The sequence below is a fragment of the Elephantulus edwardii genome, unplaced genomic scaffold, assembly GCF_000299155.1.
Source record: "Elephantulus edwardii isolate Elephantulus edwardi_28Jun2011 unplaced genomic scaffold, EleEdw1.0 scaffold00011, whole genome shotgun sequence".
Classification (NCBI taxonomy): Eukaryota; Metazoa; Chordata; class Mammalia; order Macroscelidea; family Macroscelididae; genus Elephantulus; species Elephantulus edwardii.
This window is the reverse complement of record NW_006399761.1, coordinates 28,019,651-28,040,838: the sequence shown is the minus strand read 5'-3', so window position 1 is coordinate 28,040,838 and position 21,188 is coordinate 28,019,651. Positions and strand designations below refer to the sequence as shown.

The 21,188-nt window shown below is 45.7% G+C and overlaps 1 protein-coding gene across 5 annotated transcripts in view; it reads right to left on the bottom strand.

Annotated features, from left to right (window-relative positions):
• The window catches only part of MEIS2 (Meis homeobox 2), a 189,616-nt gene extending 170,288 nt beyond the window's left edge, over window positions 1–19,328 (bottom strand). For 4 of the 5 annotated variants that reach the window (XM_006880971.1, XM_006880972.1, XM_006880974.1 and 1 more), the window contains exons 1-7: window positions 19,091–19,102; window positions 16,979–17,205; window positions 15,063–15,204; window positions 14,526–14,576; window positions 13,691–13,741; window positions 12,134–12,280; window positions 7,433–7,438 (exon numbers count right to left, since the gene is read on the bottom strand). In XM_006880971.1, the coding sequence (XP_006881033.1) occupies window positions 7,433–7,438; window positions 12,134–12,280; window positions 13,691–13,741; window positions 14,526–14,576; window positions 15,063–15,204; window positions 16,979–17,205; window positions 19,091–19,102 (636 nt within the window). Of the gene's footprint in view, window positions 1–7,432; window positions 7,439–12,133; window positions 12,281–13,690; window positions 13,742–14,525; window positions 14,577–15,062; window positions 15,205–16,978; window positions 17,206–19,090 lie in introns of all 5 variants that reach the window. The other variant, XM_006880973.1, reaches the window with a different exon arrangement.
• Window positions 19,329–21,188: the final 1,860 nt, after the last annotated feature.

Below are 21,188 nucleotides of genomic sequence, written 5' to 3'. Positions count from 1 at the left end.
GAGGGACCGGTCCTTGGAGAGGGACATCATACTTGGTAGGGTGGAAGGACAGCGCAGGAGGGGAAGGTCCTCTATGAGATGGATTGATTCAGTGACTGGGGCAATTGGATTGGGTGTTTCGGAGATGGCGCGATTGACACAGGACAGAGCGGAGTTTAGGGCTGTTGTACCTAGGGTCGCTATGAGTGCCAAGTGATTCAACGGCACATAACAATAACAACAACTTAACTTGGGAGAGACTGGAGAGCATTATGCTAAGTGAACTAACTCAGTCCTATAAGGACAAATACTGTATAAGATTATTATTGTAGAGTGTGTATAAAGATCCAAACAGGGGAGGGGAACAGAGGGGTGAGGATGTATGTGAGGAGGATTAATCCTAGGGTCTTGTTGCATAATTTGATGGGTGGAGGAAGAGGTAGGTAAAGGAAATAGGGAAGATCCACCGTGAAAAACAATGTATACAAACTTTGTAAGTAAACCAGTATAAAAGAAAAAATTTTATTAAATTTAAAAAATCAATTACATGCATGTGTGTGTGTGTGTGGATGTGTGTGTAAAAAGAACTAGAAGTTGCAATAACAATTCTTAAGTATTCTCTCTCAAATGTTTCTGGTGTTTATTTTCTTCTCTATTTCTAAACTCTCTAACCATAGAATTAATAATTGTGAGGTGAGAAAGGAGAGGACTAATTCAACCAAGATGTAGTCCAGTTTTATTCCACTGCTACCTTACCACATTGCCCTTTGGATCAAAGAACCTTGGGAACTTATGTTTGATTTCCACTCCCAATTAGCAAGAAAGTGTTTTCTAATTCCCCTTTCTGGAAGCACTTTCAGCTTTTTTATCTTTCCAATCACATTTCATTTTTAAAATGTCTGCTATTCCTCAAGGGTTTCTGAAGATTTAAGCTCTCTGGTTGAGTTAAACTTAGAGGTGGGGAGAAGATTATACCCTTTCTTGTATTATTTGTCTTGGGTAAAACCATCAAAAAGGCCTTTCTCAAAGCGTCTTGAAATCTAATTTGCGTCTCGGGTTCCTACAACGGCCATGCTTACTAAATTGCAAGGCACTTAGCTGGAAGACCAAGAACAGCACCTGAATTCCCGCAGAAGGCAGGGCCGCCCTGTTGGGTCCCTTTCCCAAGGACTCCCAGTGACTCAGAAGGCCATTCTTCAGCCATACACTATTTTACCAGTTAGAGAGTATTAGAATTATTAGAAGTATACTACGGACGTGAGGGAAAGCTCCATAATAGGATTTGTTAATGTTTTATTCTCCTCTTTCTCTATGGGCATGTTCTTTACATGCTCTCAGTAAATAGTAAGCACTCAAACAACTCACAATTAGAGTGGCAGGCAAACCTTTAGAATGTTGCAACAGGAGAGTGAAGAACAATACCCCTAATTGAAATGGCAGGGTAATTTGGAAAATAAAATTGCGTTGCTGCAAATTCCAAATTCCCGAATAAAAAATGTTTATACTTCCTCAAATGCAGATTGTTACTGCCTTTGAATAACTATTAGAATGAAAAATATCTGAACACCAACAATCTACTTGATATGCACAGAAGAGGCATGGTTGTACATGTTTCTAGTACTTTGTGCAAGAAACTGTAAGGCACAGGGAATCTGATGATTCTGTTGGTGACTCTGCCATTTAACCTAGCTTATGAAATCCCCAGAGATGGTGAAACAACAGGTCAAACCACCAAATACACACAACCAGTGTTAAAGTTTTCACAAACAGTATTCCTCAGAAAATTTTAGAGCATGTGAGGGAGAGAAAACAATAAAGGCAAAGAAAGGGCTAAGTGATACTGTTATGTTCTTTCTACGTCCTCTCCTCAAATATAATTCTTTATCAGCAAGATTAAATATGTGAAAATTCCCGATTCTTTTTGAATGGGAAAAAAAAAACCAAACCCAACACAAAAAAACCCACCAAACAAACAAAACCAACACCAAATTATGACATTAAAATGACAAACTGTATTTGCATCTGGGACTATAAGCAAAAGCATGCTATGACTGTAGAGATGGTGTTTATCTGTACACAGAGGCTAATCTTTATTATCTACTTAGGATTATGCCACTTTAGAGCCAGACACCACCTCTATGTCACAGAGACAAATTCCATATGCTCTGTAGAGTTTTGGCATATTTCCTATAAATAATGTATACAATAGACTGTAAATAAATAAAACATTTCTCTGAACTGTTCAAGAGTGAAGGGCAGGGTGGCCACTCAGGAGACCAAGTCTCATATGAACAGGCAATTGCAAATAAAAGTAATATTCAATGGTGACTCATCACTAAGTATTTACACTAACATATTCTTAGGTGAGATTTTTAAAACAACTCCAGATCAAGAGGGAACTTGTGAGTTAACGTTCCAAGTAATTCTTGAACACTCTGTATAACTCTGTTCTGTCTCTCCTCTTACACCACCACGGCTAATAACATATTACTATTAATCGTTCTCTTCCATTTTCTCTCTACATTGCTGCTTTTTAGGATCAATAAACAACTAGATTTGAAATAGCATTTATAAAATTTTGACCTATGAAGCACACAGTTTTTGGGTTTGGACTTGGTTTCTACCAAATAAATTAAAATAGATAGTTTTAGATAATTAAAATTGCAATAAATAGAAAGGAAGGGGGGAAATTCCAAAATGTTCACATTTTTGTAGCTAATATACTAGAACTTTATACTGTAAAAGTTACTTTTCAAACTCTACCAAAAAAAGAAGAAATCTCTCCCTATTAAACCCCTATAGACACATAAATAGGCCACTTCATGTAAACAGGGTAAGGGTGCCTTTAAAACTGCAGCCACTGTACAGCACTTAATTTTTTTTTCTACTAGTTTATTTATAAAATTAAAATATAAATTTGAACAAATTCTTTTCATTTCCCTCACCCCCCTGCCTCATAAATCGGTACAACTCAATGATTAATCCCCCCTCTCCCTGCACATCCACATCCCTCTGCTTCCAGCCTCTCCCACCCCTCCTGGATCCTTATACTCATTCCACAATAATGGTTTTATACAATATTTATCCTTACGTGACTGAGCTAGTTCACTCAGCGTAATGCTCTCCAGTCCCTCCCAAGTTAGGCAATAATTTACAAAGTTATTGCTCCTGCCAGCACTTAACTTAAAATTAAGTTTTCACATCACTAAAGAATTTCTGAGGAACACTACAGTTTGTCTTTCAAATTAAGCAAACGTTCAAGAAAACATCCCAACTGTTATGATTCATTTAGGTTCTAATATTTCTTAAAGAGGAGAGATAAACCTTTACAGGTTGGGTTGCGATGGGAAAAATTCTGGATTTACATCAAATTTCTCCCTCCATTGTCCTTATGATGGCTATGTCAAATTCATTATTTTCCGGAGTTTCCAAATAGTCATAGGCACATTCCACGTTAAAGAGTTTTTGTGGGAAATCACGTGAATGCAAGTTCAGAATAAAACGCAAATCAAGGAGATCTGGGACCAAACATGGACCATCAGTTAAGGATACAGTCACTAAAAAGAAACATTGAGGCCTTATAGGGAAGACCACATAAGAATCTTAGCAAGTACACACAGCCCTACAGAACACAAACAAGAGTAACAGTTTCCAGGTTTTCACCCAATTGTAAAGGTTAGGTACCTTGTTCTCCGTGCATTCCTGTTTGAAAGTGAGTAACATGTCTCATTCTCTCGATAAAATAAACCCATGTGTGGAAAAAACCCTACAAGGTACTCAAATAGGAAAATGGGATCTACCAATTAGTTCACGTGCAGATTTCAAGCAGGTTTGCCCAAAGAAAGAAAGCAAGTGGTCAGCGGAAGAAAGGAATATAATCCTGGTAAATGAGCAACAGGACACTCTCCGCTAATTAACAGTAAACATATACTACTTGAATGTTTTGAATTGTCAGGAAGAAGCTGTCGAAATGGGAATTTGTTAGCAATGACAATTGATCCCACGCTGCTGCCAAGGAGTAAGTCGAATATTCCTCACCATAGTTAGTTATTTACTCCTCTCTTCTGAATAGAAACTCGTTTCTGGTTCAAGGGCCTGACTGCTAACTGAACAGTCAGCTGTCTGAACTGACCAGCAGAGACCTGTCAGTCTTCTTCCACAGAGATGAAGGCTTTGGGAAACTCAGTGGGGCACTTCTATCCCGTCCTACAGGGTCGCTTGGAGTCAAAATCCACCCACTGGCACACAGCAACAACTGAGTTAAACTTACAGGAAGTTGTCATTATTTATAAAGTATCGCTGAGTAAATACATTAGTAGGGAAAGCTCTCCTGGCAGGGGCAGTTTCCTTTAAGGTTTTTCTTCATCTCCTGTATATAAATCGTATTCATTGCACATGGAATCATGAATAGGTAACAAGAGTAAAATTAATTGTAAAACTGTGTTCTTGAGAACTGTGAATAAAGTAAAATTTCTTTTTACAATTCATTTATCCTCCACTCATTTGGGCCACATGCAATGGTGTATATAGTTCATAGGAAAACACTGAACGATTCTTATTTTTAAAAGCATTTCATGATTTTGTTTTGGTTATAACTTGTATTTTACTACCTGTACTCATTATACTAAGACACAACAGGTGTATAATTCCTTAAACTTTGAAACAAGTATGTTTTTCCATCAGAGAACAAACTTTTTTCTTTTAATCAGTTTTAGGAATTCTAAGCCCAAAAGTCAAGATACATAAAATCATTTCAAAAGATTTGTACTCTTACATTTTCTTTTAACAGGGACATATTTTCTAGATTAAGAAATATGATTTTGCAAAAGATCACTCAGAGTCTAGTGAAGTGTTGCCAAACTCCTTTAATTTTATGCACTTGAGTTCATTAAATTGATTGAAATTGCATTCTAGTGACAAATATTTAAAAGAGTAAATTCTTACTTATTTTACAGGGTTTCATTTATGCCATTTATTAAAATGTCAAAAGAGTAAGTGTGGGAAATTCAGCAATTGCCTAATGTATGTATACTTCCTAGAGGGACTATTTCAGATTCCACAAAGACATTCGCAAACTCCTCTGGTCTTGCAATTAAGGCATTTTAAATTAAAGACAGAGTGAGAATGTTCTTTTACTTTTTCACAACTCAGACAATCTTATCTGCTTGGATCTATCAAATCTGTACACATGCAAGTTGTATTCCTACAATGTAAGAACAGAAAAGTATCCAGATTTTTGCTGACTCTCAAAAGTCAAAGGTTCTATAGTCAAGTTCTATTATTGGAACTTAAATTAGGCATATGAATTTTAAGTATGATATCTTTTTACTTGCATCTAGTGAACTGCCACAGGAATAGCAGTTAAGAAAACAAACAACATACTAAACTGGGTAACTCTGTTGCAAAGAATCGTTTAAAATCAAAGTGTCACTTTCAGAGCTAAAGCGTGCTTGACTCGGCTAAGCAGTCCTTGGAAAAGGACATCATGGCTGGAAAGATGAGGGTGGGGGACTGAGAGGAGGGCGAGGAAGACCCTCAGCCAGGTGGACTGACACTGTAACTGAAGCAATGAGTGTCTTAGAGTTTGTGAGTTGGCACAGGACAGGACAGGGTTCAGGTGTAGACAAAGAGTCGCTGTAAGTCATACTGGACTCAATGACACCGAACAACAACAACAATCTTTGCATACCAAAGCTGGACAAGGAATAAGAAAAACTGAAGACGAATTGATGCATTTAACTACAGTGCCGATCAAGAATTTTGAATATGCCATGGCCTGCCAAAAGAATGAACTTATCTGTCTTAGAAGAAACGCAGTAAAGGTGTTTATGTTGAGACTTGGTCTCACATGCATTGTGCACGTTATTAAGGGAAACCAGTTCCTGTCGAAGGATATCCCGCTTTGTAGAGGGTGAGCGAAAAAGAGGAAGACCATGAACAAAGTGGCTGCGACAACGGGCTCCAATACAACAGAAACTGCAGACATGCCTCGGAACCAAGCACGGCTGTGTTCTTGTATAAGCAGGGCCGCTGTGAGATGGACCCAACAAAACCGCATCCAAGAGCCAGTGTTTTATGCAGAAAGAAACCCAGTTTTTCAAACAGGTGCTCTATCCTGATGTTTCCCCACTAAGTCACTGAGAACAAGGCCAGCATAATTTACAGCAGTGCTGTTTCACTTGGAATTTTAAAAACGCTTGAGTCTGATATCTGTACCCACTGTCAGATAAACTGTATCATGTGAATTCTATTTGTATTTCTTCATCTGTAAAAGAAAACCTTCCCATAATTTTAATTTAATTTTTTAAACATTAAGTTCCTTTTTTTCAGCACTCAGGGAAAGTGGTGACTTTTTTTTTTCCAATTGCAACATAAATCCAAGTACTACTTTGATACAAATATGACAGATATCATAATCCATGTAAAATGCTACAGTTGCAAACATTTAAGACTGTGTAACAAAAATGACTGAGAATGGTATCAGCTTACTATCCTTCAACTATTTCCCTGACAGTAGAGTCAAATAATGTTGAATTATAGACTTTCTTGCAGGAAGTCTTATTTCATGTTCATTGTTTGATCATTTTGCTGCTGGTCCCTATAGGAATTTGGCCATATGCCGACTTTTCTTTAAATGCTCTGTACACATACTTGGGTTGTACTGAATGATTAAATGATCATTTATTAAAACGTTACCATTTCCCATTTGTTTGACATATTTACGTTCCATAAGAAAATACTGTTGGTGTATGGAAAGCATAATATTACCAGCACAAAAATACTTCGTTTAAAGTCATGTTGACATTATTTTCATTTATGGCAAGTATCTTAGTAAAAGTTGTGATGCACTCTTCACAGTTTTCCCAAGTCCACCTGTGAGGGAAGGTAAGTGTGTTTTACAATAGCAGGTCCCTATCTCCTTGGTCTTTAAAAAAAAGTTTCTACTCTGAGATCACAAAAAAATTCTTTGCTTTATAAGAATATGAAGTTTTACTGGGTCATTTTCCCAGTAAGAGCTGTGTTTTAAATCTTTCTGCACTATACCAAACATTTTACAATTTAAACATACCAATGTTTGAAAACACACTGATTTAAAATCTGTTTATTTTCAAAATGGGACAATTATAGCATGGTATTTTATTTACTTTTTAAAAAGATGGTTCACATTTTATTATCTTCTCCTCTTCCTCTGCTGTTTAAGCACCCTCATGTTTTCTAACCAAAGTCTCAGCCTTAAAGCCAGTAACAGAGGCATACACAATTGCTTGCTCTCTATCTGACTGGTGAGCAATGGAGTCATTCTGCCAGGAGAGGGATTGCTATCTGAGTGACCTATTGCCACAGAGCTAGTTAAATCACTGAGCAATAGTTACTGTTATGGAGTTTTACTTTGCACAAACTAGCATTTGTATCATCAATAACTACAGCTCTCCAATAACTATAGGACCTGAACAGGGGACTTAACAGAGACAGAAGCCAGGAAAAAAGAGTACTTTTGTAGCATTATCATTTACACTTCAACACATTTAACTATGTATTTAGTTTCACTCTATCTGTATACACCCTGTACCTCTTTTTTTCCTCATTTAAAAAAAAACAAACAAACCTTAAAGTGTGCCTATTAAGAATCAATACATTCCTGCTTTGAAATTCTGGCATAAATATACTCTAAATAGCAACCATGAAATAACAATAAAAACACACCTGGAAAACAACTAACTTTAATACTGAGAGTACCTAGCAATAAAGGGTCTCAAGTGAACATCCCAATTAGCCAATATAGTGACAAGCAGTCAACACCTTATTATTTAATCATTAAATAATCTTGCCAAACTTTCTCTTTGGTGTCTCTCTCTCTCTCTCTCTCTCTCTCTCTCTCTCTCTCTCTCTGTTTATAAGGAATTAAGGATAGAACTACATGACCCACAACAACAGTCAAAAATAAAACCAGAGGACACAATGGCCAAACTGGTCTCAAGACCTTTGAATTTAAAAGTTCCAGGATCAGATAAAACTGATGTGCTATTAGGTGTTTCAAACTTTAAAAAGGCTACCAACTAAGTGCCTAGAACGAAACCTCTATAGAGCCCATTTTCCTGTCCCAACTGCTTGTGGCCTTTCTTTTTGTTGGAGTAAAACAAATTGTCTCTATTTCTAGGATTAGTTAATATCCGGAGATCACACCTTTCGCGCCCCCAGCTACAGTCCATCAAGCACATTAGAATGCCCCTTGCCTCCTCATCCCTTCCCATAACTTCTCCCCCCAAAGAGAAAGCTTACCTCTCCTTTAGCCACACCCCACTAATCCCATGGATGGGGTGACGGGGGTTCCCTCAAGTCCTAGTTTAAAGAATTCTAACATGAACTCTGCTTCAGGCGCAACAACATTCCAAACGTTTAAAACTAAACCATCATCACCAAGGATCCCAGGCCCAGTGGGGCAGCAAAGCGCCCTGGCCCAGGGCTGCCCTAGGTCTCCATGGCCCGCGGTCTGGTGCATGCCAGCCTGGGCCGTGCAGCCCGGGTCGGCCGCCCCTGGAGAGCCCAGCAGCTCCTGGTATTTGACCTGCCTGCCCACCCTGGCTTTCGGGTTCCATCCCTGAGAGGCACAGGACTTCTCCCCAGACTTCAGAGGCAAATCTGGATTAACATGCAACCGAGTGCCCAGCGCGGCCCGCCCGCCCCAGCCAGGGAGCGTTTAAATGCAGATTCAGCCGAGGGCCCCCCGGAGAGCGGCTGTGGAGTAAAATCTCTACTCTGAAGGGACCATTTCTCCGTCTCAGGAGGGGCCAGGATGGTCCCTTAGCCCCAGCTCGCTCAGAACAAGTGTGGTCACTTAGGGGCCCAGAGATTCTGCTCCTCTATACTTTCCTCTCTCAAGATTCGTCCTGGGGGTCAAGGGGATGCTTAAATGCCAGGAATAAAGAGGAATAGGCTCTCCCTGGAGGCTTCATCCCGACAGCTCCTCCACTTAGGGCGGCCTCACACCTAATAAGTAGGCGACCAAGCTCTTGCTCGCGGGTTCCCTTCCCCACGCCCTCCCCTCTACCCTGCGCCCCCAGACGTGGGTTCTTTGTCGCCCACCAGGCCCTACACCTGCCTGGACGCCTCTCCTGGCAGGTGTGCTGCTTTGCCCACAGTCTTGCCCTCACCCCATCCCGAGACTAGGCGGTCTCTGCACCCCTCGCTGCCCCCAGGCCATGGAGGGGGTGCCGCTGCGCCTAACGTGGAACGCGGCCCGTCGGGAGAGGGCGCCCGGGAGGCCTGCCGCCGCCAGACGTGGCTCTCAAGCCCAGGGACCTTTGGGGAGGCCTCCAGGTTGGGGTCAGGGGAGCGGGCGGGGACGCGGGATTATGACTTCGAGGGGCGTTTTGATCTGATTTAAAAAATCCCCAAAACAACAAGGCTACAAGGCAAGTTGATTTCCGCCAATTTGGCCCTCTGGGAACCCCGTGGGTATCGCAGTCGTGGACCCCAAGTCCTGACGCAGGTAGCAGCTTCCGAGCCCTCCGAGGAAAACACGGGAAAGAAAAAACCGTGCGGCCCGCAGACCCCAGATGGGGTTACAGAGCTAACGAGGCCAAGTTCGCACTGCGCCCGAAGCACCCGAGCCGTGCACCTTCTGCTGGGGTGCAAACCCCGCTGTCCTTTAGGCGCGGCTCCCAGGGCGCCGCACTGGGGTCCAGAGCCCCCCCCCCTCCCCACACACACACACACAGGCGGGCGAGCTGATTCCAGTCGCGACAACTGGCGCCTTGGAGGCGGCCTCGGCGCCTCATCCTTCGCTCCCCACCTTCCCAGACCAGGGGAGCCATCCTGCACCCATGGGTGCGCAGGATTTGTGGGCACAAGCTCACGTGTGGCCGGCACGCTGCGCTCACCGCTCCAAAAGGGGTCTAGGTGTACTCGCTCCCCTGCTCCTGGGAGCCGGACAGTTTAAAGGAGGAAATGGGTTTGAGGCTCTCAGAGCAGCTGAGACCTGAATGATGCTACTGGGGTCAGGAGTGCGCGCCCACGCGCAGAGGCCAACAGAGCCACAAGTGCAGCGAGCCCCCATCCCTCCCCAAGCTGAGAAGACCACTCATGGGGGTCAAGGGGACAGAAATATGCCCCAAACAGCTTCTCATTTTGTAGGTGAGACAGGAAAATGAGCATTTTAACCTAATACAATTGCACACCAAGTTTTGCCTTTCTAACATGAAGGTAAATGAGTAACAAAAGTTTACGGAAGGCATGTGGGGAGAACGCAAGGATGCGCCATAAATTTTGTATCCCCTCGCCCCCCCACAATCCTGAAAACCCCATAACTTTGGTCCTTTATCTTTGGCTTTAATAAAATAATGATTCGTTGAGAAAATGGGGTATAAATCTTCATTTTGGAGGCAATTAAAGTGTTGATTTCATTCATGCCCCTAAGCGATTCTTGTAATTTGCTCAAATAGCTTTATGTACCCAGCACTCCTGAGCTTTTAGAATCCCATTTTCTAGTTAGGCTTGTTGGATTACAATTTTTATTCAGCAGCAGCCTGAATCTGCATTTAACAGCTCCCGGGCGAAGTCTGGCGGAGCCGAACCAGCCGGAGCCGAACCGGGCGAGGCCGGGCGGCCAGCGGGCCCGGGGACCCGGAGAGGCCGGATCGCTCCGGCTCCGTGTCCTGCGCACGGCGAAAGTTTGCAACTCGCCACAGAATAATGAAGGAAGACCCAGAGTGTGGGCGCTGGCGAGCCCAGCTTTGCCTATCTACCCCCAACTCATCTGTCTAAAGCAGGAATAAGCCTCAGTCATGGGGTCTCCAAACAAAGTTTTTCTTTTAAGGGGGTGATGCTCAGAGAAGAAAACTTTAAGACACCAGGACCAGAGTATCAGGCACCCCAAACAAGGATCCTCCAAGACAGCCATTTGGCCAATCTCATCACTGTAACTCAAGCCAGGGGAGACTCTCTGGGCCTGGCTGGACTCCGGCTTAACAAAGGCCGGCTGATCTCTCCCTCAAGACCAGAGCCTCCTGCCAAGTGAGAAAGAAAAAGGCTGGGCCCTCACGCTTCTTGGAGGCCGAAGCCCCAATCTCAAGACGCGCTGCGGAGCCCAGAAACCCAGGGCGACCCGGGACCCTGCTCCTTCTCCCCCACCCCTCACGTTCTCACTTTGATTGCCTTTCTGCAACTCCTTTGGACCAATCCTGAGCCACCGCGCCACCAGCGAGAGAGGCAGAGACACTGGGAATCAAGAGTGGTTGGTGTTGGGGTGAGAGAGAAGTCCCTCCCCGCCAGCAACTCGAAGTAAAAGTCATTCCCACTTAGCAAAGCGGTGGAGGAAGGGCCCAGAGGGCGCCCGGGAGAGGAGGGGCGCGCTAGGAGACAGCAGAGGCGTCCCAGGGCCCCCGCCACTCCTCGGAGGGAGCTGTTGGGGTCCCCAGACGCTGACTTCCCAAAGCTGCCAGCGCAGCGGGTCCAGAGCACGTCCTCGCTGGAGGATGAATGCAAAGGAGGAGCAGAACAGTCCATATTTATCTGTTTTCCTAACCTCGGCCTGCTCGTATTTTTTCTATTAAGTACAATAAAATGGACGAGCTTGCAGTGGGCGCTACACAAAGCAATGTTCAGTGAGGTCTAGAAGCGTTCGGCCGAGGAAAACTGACAAGACAGGCTAATGAACCGTACAGACAGGGGGAAAATAGGCAGCATTTGCTAGATTTCAAACCCTGGCTGTCTCTCTTAGACCACCTATCTTGGATTTATTCGTAATAAAATAAGAAATGAGCGGGCCTTACACTTTTCTTTTCTTTTCTTCAAGATATAAAGAAGGAGGGCATGGCTCCCAAACAAAGCCCTGCAATCAGAGGCGGCCACTGGCAGTTAGCACTCCCATTATCACAGAGGGTAAATAAAATAAAGACAAAAATTAAAAGCGACAAGAAAGAGGTCAAGTTTGCAGGCAGAGCTTTTACAAGCTCATCTCTACAGGTCGGATCCCAGAGCCAGTCTTAATGAAGCAATAATAGCCACATTATTCAAAAATTTTCATTTCGATGGAAATGTATCTAAAAGGGACTTAATCATATGCAAATAATAAAAGGAGGTGGTAGTGACCCAGCAAGCAATATGCATACAGATTTCCCCCCTCAAGGGATACTGAGGATTGAAAACCACATACCTGGTCAGTTAGATTTGCTGATCTTGTTATATCTTCACTGTCTGATTTGGATCCTCCTTCTCTATCGTCTATCACCAAATCGATAGGCATTTTCCCTTTCAAACAGCTAATATACCGGTGGCAGAAATTGTCACATAATTCGTGTACCTACATTATGACAGAAATAAAAAAAATGGAAATATAATCAGGAGTGCATAAATGACATTGACAAGTGCAGCCCACCCCCTTGTGAGATCCGAACTTCGAAATAGGGGAAACACAGGGCAATTGTCCTCTAGAGACCCCCAGATGCATCCAGAATTAGGAATAACTTTCTTTTCTTGCAAAATAGAGATATCCCAGAAAATTGACAGTGACAAGATGATTCACAGGCTACAACATATTCAACACCCGTGCTAAATTCATCTGCTCCCGGGGCTGTGGACATTAGAGAGGTGACCTGCGTAGGTGACATTTAAGGTAAACTATTTTATTTCATCCAGTTACTTTATCATAAACCCTTTTTTCCAAAAAATCTGAGGAAAAATGTGAATACACACACATACCTTAGTACATATTCAAAGGAGCAAGCTTGTGGTGGCACAAGATATACGCCTGACAACCCAAGGCCCTGTTACGTTTGTAACTGGGGTTTCTATTCATAGGGAGTAGCTGTTAGGGTATTTCCTTTAAATATATATATTTAAAGGAAATCATATTGCCAGTACCTGTGATATGAAAAAGCCCACGGCTGGAACAACTTATTGGATTGATTTTTTTTTTTTTTAAAGAACGCTTCAAAATACCTAGGTGTAAAGTGGAGGGGTCTCTTAGAGGCCTCAGGCTTTTGAGACATGCAAAATTTCACTAGAAACCTCACAGTGCTTTCAATTTAATGTTAGTTTGAATTACAATGCAGTAAGTTTTTATTGCTGAGATTTCAAGAACATCTCGCTAGCAAAAATCACATTGTCTCACCCCCTCTTTCTAGAACATGAAGGTATGCTGTGTGCAGGATTCACAGATTCAAGAAATGGACACAACCATCCAGCCTGCTTTGTCTCTGTGCAGTGTTTGCTGTGCCTCCCCCACCAGCGCCTCGGACTCCCTGCCTCTCTCTCCTCCTCCCCGTCCCTCCCTGCGCTTGACCTGCCCCCTGCTCTCAGAAGGTCTTCCAGAAACTCGCTAAACTAAACAAAACTTTTCTCTCCTCAGAGGTAGCAAACAAGAGGAGGGAGCAGGAGAGAAGAGAGCACAGAGGTCTAAAAACTTGTAGAGCCGATGTGCCACAGCATTCAACCTATCAACTAGGATGCACAGTACCCCGGCTATTTACATAAAGCCAGCAAGGTATTAGAGGGAACGCAGGGCTGGGGCGTTTGTGATCCGGGCTTTAGTGGCTGAAATTGTAATTAAACTTCCAAGAGAAATGGACGCTAAGATTGGCCTTGACACTAATTACCAGATAGAAAGACATTTATGCAAATGCCCCAGAAGCCTAAACTTGAGTCATTCCAAGCCTGTGTGTGTGTTTGGGGGGTGATGGGGAAGCCAGAAGAAAAGGGGTAGAGAAATTACCTTCTCTAATTCCAACAGATGGAACCTTAATACTTGTATGGCTTGAATCATCTGAAAAGATACAATGAGAATGAGCCACCACTCCAGGTCTGCAGAAAATTGGCTGTCGCAGCTCCAGCGTCTCCAGCCCACCCCCTCCCCCCAGTAAACAGAGTTATTTTGATTTATAGCAATAACACTAAAACTTAATAGCAGTGACTGGGTACCATCTAGAGGTTTATATTTCTTAAGGAGAAAAAAAGAGAGCTAAAACAACAACAAAGCATCTAAGTGGGGGCCATAAACACTCTTCTCCCCACGACTCTCCCCTCATTTGGCCCTACTCCATCCCTCCTCCAGGGGACACAGCCCTCCATGGGATGACTGGATAGTCCAAATGGTCCCACAGCGTGGCTTTTCACATGACAGTGTCCTGCGGCTCTCCGCACACCTTCCAGGCAAAAAGATATATATTAAAAAAAAATTAAAGTTGTTGTGGAGACACTGCGGTCTGGTGGCTGCCCTGGTGACGCGACTCTGAGGGCTGGGAAGTCCGCAAAGTTTAAGCACACAGGCTGACAGGCCCAGAGATAAATCCCCGCGCTGATTAGAAGCGCGCAGCGCGGCTGTCATAAAAAACAAAAGCTCGCCTTTCCCGGGGCCAGCTTGCCCGGCCCCTTCTCCAGATGAATTTATTTCCCCAGGATCCGGTCCAGGAACCACTTGTCCGTGGACAAGAACACTTCCAGCTTGGAGGAGACCCATCTTGACACCCAGGTCCCCAAAAGCAAAGCTAGGTGGGGTGTAGGTTAAGGGTGGGGAGATGGGGGTGTGGGAGGTAGAGATCAGCTCTTACCAAGTTATCCAGTTCTGGGTTAGAAGAAAATAGAGGTTTTTCTGCGCGAATCTAAACGCAAGTGAGAAAGAGAGGGAGGAGAGAGAAAGGGGGAGAAAAGAAAGACAATTTGAAATCTAGTCTCCTTTCCAGGTTTCTTGCTTCCCTACACTGTCGGGGTCCAGTAGCTGACCTCGGGGATGGACACAGTCATACTCGCGCAGAAACACTTGATTGTGAACCAAACACCCCAGGAGCGCATTCCCTTACGATGGCAGCGACCCGGGCCAGAGAGGCCATAGCGCGTGGTGGCTGCAATTTCATTTTCTAGAAGGAGCTTTTTGTGTTGGGTTCTAAGGTGGGCGAGCAGGCTCGAACACGGGCCGGCCGTGTCCTACAACTGCAAATGGCCGCAGAGCTGCGGCGAGGTAGAAGACCCACGGCCTGGCCTCTGGGCCATTTGCTCTCTCGCTCCTTTGGAAAAAGCGTCTGGGATGAGGGGTGGGGGTGGGGACACATTCTTTTCCCTTTTTCTTTGCAAACACTTATTTTGCTGACCTGTTTGGCGAACACGGCTATATCTTCATTGAATGACTCAGAGGAGCAGACGTCCCCGCCCGCCACCCCTGGCTCGCGGGGTGTACAAGTCGCTAATTCACATTTCTCAAAGATCAGTGCTAAAAGAGGGAACAGGGGGTGTCTGCAAGAAAAGACAAGGCACAAACAACACAATGGTTAGTCCCTCAGTCGTGGGGGGAAAGGCACCCAGGAAAAACTGCCGGAGGGGCTCCAAGTGGGGATCTCCCCCCTCACTCAGGTTTCGACATCCACTTGTCTCTTCTCCTTTCTCCCCCACCTGGCTGACCACTTGCCCCCTTCCCCAAGTCTGAGGCCCTGAGTCTTGCATCAGCCCAGCCTTTCTGGCCGGAGAAATTGGTAACACTTGCTTAAGGGAAAAACCCAAGTGGTCCCATCACGCATCTTGAATGAAGTTTCCCAACCCCGCGGGCGGTTGTCCCCAGCCTCCAGAACCCCGTGGAGGACAGAGGAGACGCCGGCTGGAGGGGAGCTGGGCCCAGTAGGTTCCTGGAAGGCGGTGGCGCCAAGGCTGAGGCCCAGCGGGATCTGGTAGCAGCCGCTCCACTAACTTAGGCAAAGGACCTCAGTGGCTTCGGGACTGGCTGTCAACACGGCTGCTGCACCTACCAATTTGGACCCCACAACGTACCCTCGTAGGGTAGAGCAACTCTTTCTCCGTCCCCAGCAAAACTCCCTTCCCTCTCTGATGGCCCCACAGCCCCCAAAACAAAGTTCCTCCCACAGTCCCTGGCTTTCATTTTGTCTCCGTAGAGTGGCAACACAGCTGGTACTGAGAGGGGCCTAAATGTTGCTTATCTCTACACATAAAAGGGGAGGAAAAAAGCTTCGTCTATACCCAAGGAGGTGTCTCAAGGCTTTTATTAGCTCTCACGGCCCAGCTGGAAATTTTACAATTCGAGATCCTTTGCAAAGCTTCCCCAAATGTTCTGTCCCAGAGTCTACACCATTTGCAGTTAATGCAGCGAGGGAAGGCTGGCTTTAAACAAGCCCACGGAGCCAGGGAGCAGAAAACAGAGCAGAAAGGTTTGCAGCTGGGGAGGGCCGGCCGATTTTACAATCCCCCCCCCACCAAAGAAATGACTAGGAAAGAAAGTGGCTATAAAGTCAAAGAGAGAGAAAAGATGGGGGGGAAGAAGAAGCAGCGCCCCAAATTCATCAGCACACAGCAAACACAAGTGACTTTAAAAGGATTTCGCTTGAGGAGGAGAGCAGGCAGGCCGAGAGAATGCGCTGTTTACAGCCACAGCAAACAGCCGGCCCCGGGAGCACCCCGGCCACGTCGACCTCAGAACACAAAGTGGACAAGCGCCTCGAAGTTTCTCTAGATCCGCACAATCGGAGAGTGAGCCCCTCTCCTGGAACTCACTGGTCGAATTCCCTAAATGCAAAGCATGCTCCCCCTCGCCTGACCCGAGACGGTCCCCCCTTGATTTTATTGTGCGGTGGCACGCCAGCATGTGGTGGCTGTGTAAACTTAGCAAGTCAGAACAATCAGTGGCTTAAAAGATTTTCCCTAAACTAAAACTTTCGTTCCAACACAAAGGCGCCTCCATTTAGGAAGCTCTGACGCTCTCCCAGCCCAGGCCCGCGAGTGCTCCAGTCGCTGAGCTCCGAGCCGAGGGCCCGGGACCTTTAAGGAACTTGTACCAGATGAGGGAGACCCCTCTGCGGGCATCGTGGTGGGGCTCTACACCGGCGAGGGGGTGTGTGGAGATGGGGGGCATCGAGGTTAACTAGCTGTCTACCCACATTTTCCAGGCAATGAGAAGGTGAAGTCCCCTTGTGTGTACCTCGATCCACAGAGCTCTGGCTCTTCTTAACCAAGGGCTTTAGGGAAACTAGCAACTATTTAACCTGCTGTTCCTTGTACCTACCCATAAATGGCATCTTTATCTCTCTTTAAAGCGTCATTGACGGAGGAACCCATGCTGGGGGCCATGGCGTTGGTGTGAGCTGTGTGCGGGTACTGATGCGAGTGCAGAGGAGGCCCGTGGTTCAGGTGGTGGACCGGCTGCATGGAGCGGGCAGCGTGCGGGTCCCCATACATCGTGGAGGGGATGCCCACTCCGTCCATGCCCCCGTAATGGGGCAGATCGTCGTACTGCATGGTAAACAAGAAACAAACAAGGTTCAGCAGGCCTGGCGCGGACAGAGGCGCAACAACGGCAGACGCGGAGCTTACATAATGTCAGTCCAGCTGGGTCCTTCCACCCGGAATACTCACGATGTCCCTGCGTGTCTCAAGTGGAGATCTTATTTTAAAAGACCACAGCACAAGAAACAACAACAACGATCCTACGGACCAACATCCAACAACTGAAAATTCCAGGATTCTTGGTGGGACTCGGCCGGGACGAACCGGTCTTGCCCTAACTTGCGTCCCTACTGACTAGTTCAGAAACCTGGATCCTCTGGCAGGAAAGGAAGGGAGAGAGAAGGGAAGAAGGAAGGTATTCTCCCCGGAGGGCGGAAGGTAAAACGTGCAGGTCTCCAGAGGAGGAAATGAAAAATCACAATAATAAAACGTGCCAGGACAGTGCCGCAAACCCGCCTCATTTCACAGCCCCTTCGCATCAGGGGGAATTAAAGCAGGGGAGGGGAAAGTTACGATGGGAACAGCTATGCCAAGCACGTGAATCCACACAGACTTCTCATTTTATGTCCCTGCCAGCGAGGGGCTAGGCAGTCCTGCTTAGATACTGCCTTTCCTATGTTCTCCCAGACAAAGTCGGCTAAATGATACAAACCGAGCCTCCCTTACAGGCGTAGCTCGGGAAAGCACAGTCTTGGCAGTGTGTACATTAAAGCTGAATTCACAGACTGGACCATTTCCCTCCAAAATGAAAGAAAAAAGAAATCCATAGTTGAATCATTTAATTATTCTATGTCTTCCTCCCTGTGAACTTTACCTCCCATCCTAGCAGTCAATGAGGCAAATGTTTGAAGCCAATTCAAAGCAAACATACTTAGAAACCCCTCTCTTCCTCTTTCAGAAAGAAGACTTTCCTATTGATTGTCATTTTGTGTGCAAAATTTAGCTGTTTAGAATTTCTAATTGCTTTAGTCCAGGCCACTTCTTTCCCCAAGATTTAGAGGTGCTGAGAGTGAAATGATTTTAAAGAAAAGAGGAATTGTCACTTTCATCTCCTTAAAGCCAGAGGTGTGAAAGGAGTTTGGAAGAACTGACATTTGCCTGAACCAAAGGAGCAAAGAAAAATGTGTCAGCCTACTAACTTTCTTTTGCAAACAGGGCTTTGAGGGCCAGGACACAAATTATGCCAAGAAAGCTTTTTTAAAAAGAAACTACCTCCGCTGGGTTGTCACTGCCTCCCTTTACTCGCACACATTTCCATTCAAACAGGAATATTGGGAAAATTAGTATTGCATTTTTAAAGCGAACAACTGTGCGCTTAGTATCCAATTAGCACAGGACTAAGCTAAGGAAAGATTTCAAAGTAGTACCTCGCCTCAAATCTATGCAAATTGAACAAACTGTTACAAGATGGCTATTTTTAAATTTTGCTGAACTGGGACAAAGTTATTTCTTTGGAAAGTTAACTGTTTTCTAGTGAAATAGCAAAGATGAGTTTAATTAATAGCGTTTCAGAAGTTTCCAGCTGCCTTGTTTGTTTTAAAATAACTTTAAAGGATCTTGAAACACTCAAATCATTGCATCAAGCTATCTAGCATTTTTTTTTAAAGAATCTGTTTTAACAGTTGATCTTTCAAGCTTATATTTGTATTTATACAGCTGCTTGGTAGGAATCTATAGAAAACTTGGTTATATGAATTAACAGTTACACATAACATGCACAGAGTTTACAAATGCATTGAATAAGTAACTCTCGCTTTAGGCCACGGCTTTAGGAGCCTTATTCAAATAGAAAGAAAAAAGACAGAAAAAGCAAACTTTTTAGCAGTGTCCTTCAGCCACGTTTCCATTTAATCTTACATCTGAGTTCCACAATTGTTTTTTTAATACGTACCCTTTGCGCCATCGGCCTCCCTGGCTCCCTTCCTACTTCAACTTCTAATATATCCTCTTTAAGGCCAGTGTGAAAAGAAACAAATACTCAAAGTCCCTCAGGGAAAAAAAAAAAGAAAGAAAGAAAAAAATTTTTTTTAAAAAGCACGGCGAAAAATCCCTTAACGTCTCCAGCAACGTGAGCGACCGGTCCAAGATCTTCAGTCTAAAGAGACTTGAAGCAAAGCGCCCGAGTCACTGAGCATAAAAGCGCTCCGTTTCCAAGACAGCAGCGGGGCAAAGGGAGAGAAGGGGGGAGGGAAAATAAAGGAAAGAAAGAAAAGCAGTTCTTCTCTTCTCTCCCCCAAAAAATCAGTTTAAAAAAAAAAAAAGGAAAAAAACAACAACAAAAAAAGAGAGCGCCCCTCAGACCCAACTACCAAATCTCATGGCTTTCTGCCACTCCGGCTGTCAATCACCGGCGAGGTTGTCAACGTGGTGAATGAATGATCATCCGCTCTGTCTTCTTCTGGTTAGAACACCTCAAATGTTAATATTCAAATGCACAAAGCCTTAGCGCTCGCTTGCTTTGAATCAGTCCTAATTCCTAATCAGTTTCTCTCTTTCTCTCTCTCTCCCTCTCTCTCTCTCTCCCTCTTTGCAACTGCTGCACTGGAGGGAGATTAGAGGAGGAGGGTTAAAAAAAAAAAAAAATGTCTGTCTGAGTTTGTCTTAAAGGAGCCACGATCGATGCCGGCCGCGCGCACCCCGGTGCGTGTGTACAGTGTGTGTGGCACAGGCGGCGAGGTGGGTTCCGAGGCGAATGCTAGAACCCGGAAGTAGTGGTGGCCATACCAGGTCGCGTCTTACACAATGCACTGGGCTGCAGCAAGTCGGCGCCGCGCAGGGGTGGGTGCGCCAAGCGAGCTCCGGCCGCGCTGGAGAGGCGCGGAGGCGCTCCGCAGAGCGCACGCCCGGGCGCGCGCGCGCGCGCACACACACACACACACACACACACACACACACACACATACACACACACACACACACATACACACACACGCACACACACAGAGACTGAGCCACCGCCAGCAGTATCTCCCCCCTTCCCGCCCCTATGCCCAAAGCCGACTCTTTTGCCATAAATTGGGAATAAACGCGGGGCAGGCAGCAGCGCTCTGGACTCTGCACACAAGACTCTCTGATTTGCCTTGCAAGGATTGGGGTCTGACCTTCTTTAGTCGAGGCAGGGGGTGCAGAAAGTGCTGGATTATCAGAACTAAACCCCCCAAGTGGACGAGTCAAATGAAGGGGGAACTAAGGGAGAGGAGGCGAAGAAGCTGGAGCGAGGCTGGGGAAGGAAGGCTGTGTAAGGGAGTCCCTAGAGCGAGGGGTGGAGGTGGTTGGGCTTTTGCAGACCTGGGTAGACCTTTTTGCTGACAAGGGTGGATGCGGGTTCCCCCGAAGGGAGAAGCTTGCATTTTCTCACTTTGGATCTGGGCGTCCAGGCGGCCAAGAGCCCCAGCCCGGGCGCCCTGCGCGAATTGAGAGAGGAAGGGAGTGAACAATGAGCCCAGAGCCGGGAATGTACTCTCAGAGCCTCTTGATAAACACAGTTATTTCTGATCGTCGGAAAGTGAAACCCGCCGCGGGTTCTGAGCACCCAGACCCTGCGGGCGTAGCCGGGCCGAGGAGCCGCGGGCCAGGAGGCTCCTTCTCCGACCCGCTCCGGGCGAGGCGGTTGTGCGCCCAGGGCGCGGCGCGCGGGGCTGGCGCGCTCGGCTCGGGCAGCGGCCGAGCCGCCTTTGTCTGTGAGACTCCGAGGGAGCTCCGGCCTCCGCCGCACTCGGGCCTGGAGGGGGCCCGGCACTCCTCTGGCTCTCTCCCCCAACCTCTTCTTCTGTTGTCTTGCATTCCCCTTCCCCACCCGCCTCGGCGACAACTCCAAATGCCGAGGGGCAAAAGTCATCTACCTCCGGAGCCGAAATACAGACAAAAAGCTGCTACGCAAAACTCGGGAGTTCCCAGCCAAGCCACGGCTTTCAACTTTGTCACGTTAAATGGCTTTCTTTGAGCTTAAAAAGAGAAAAAAAAAAAAAAGGCCTTCTTTTTATTATTTT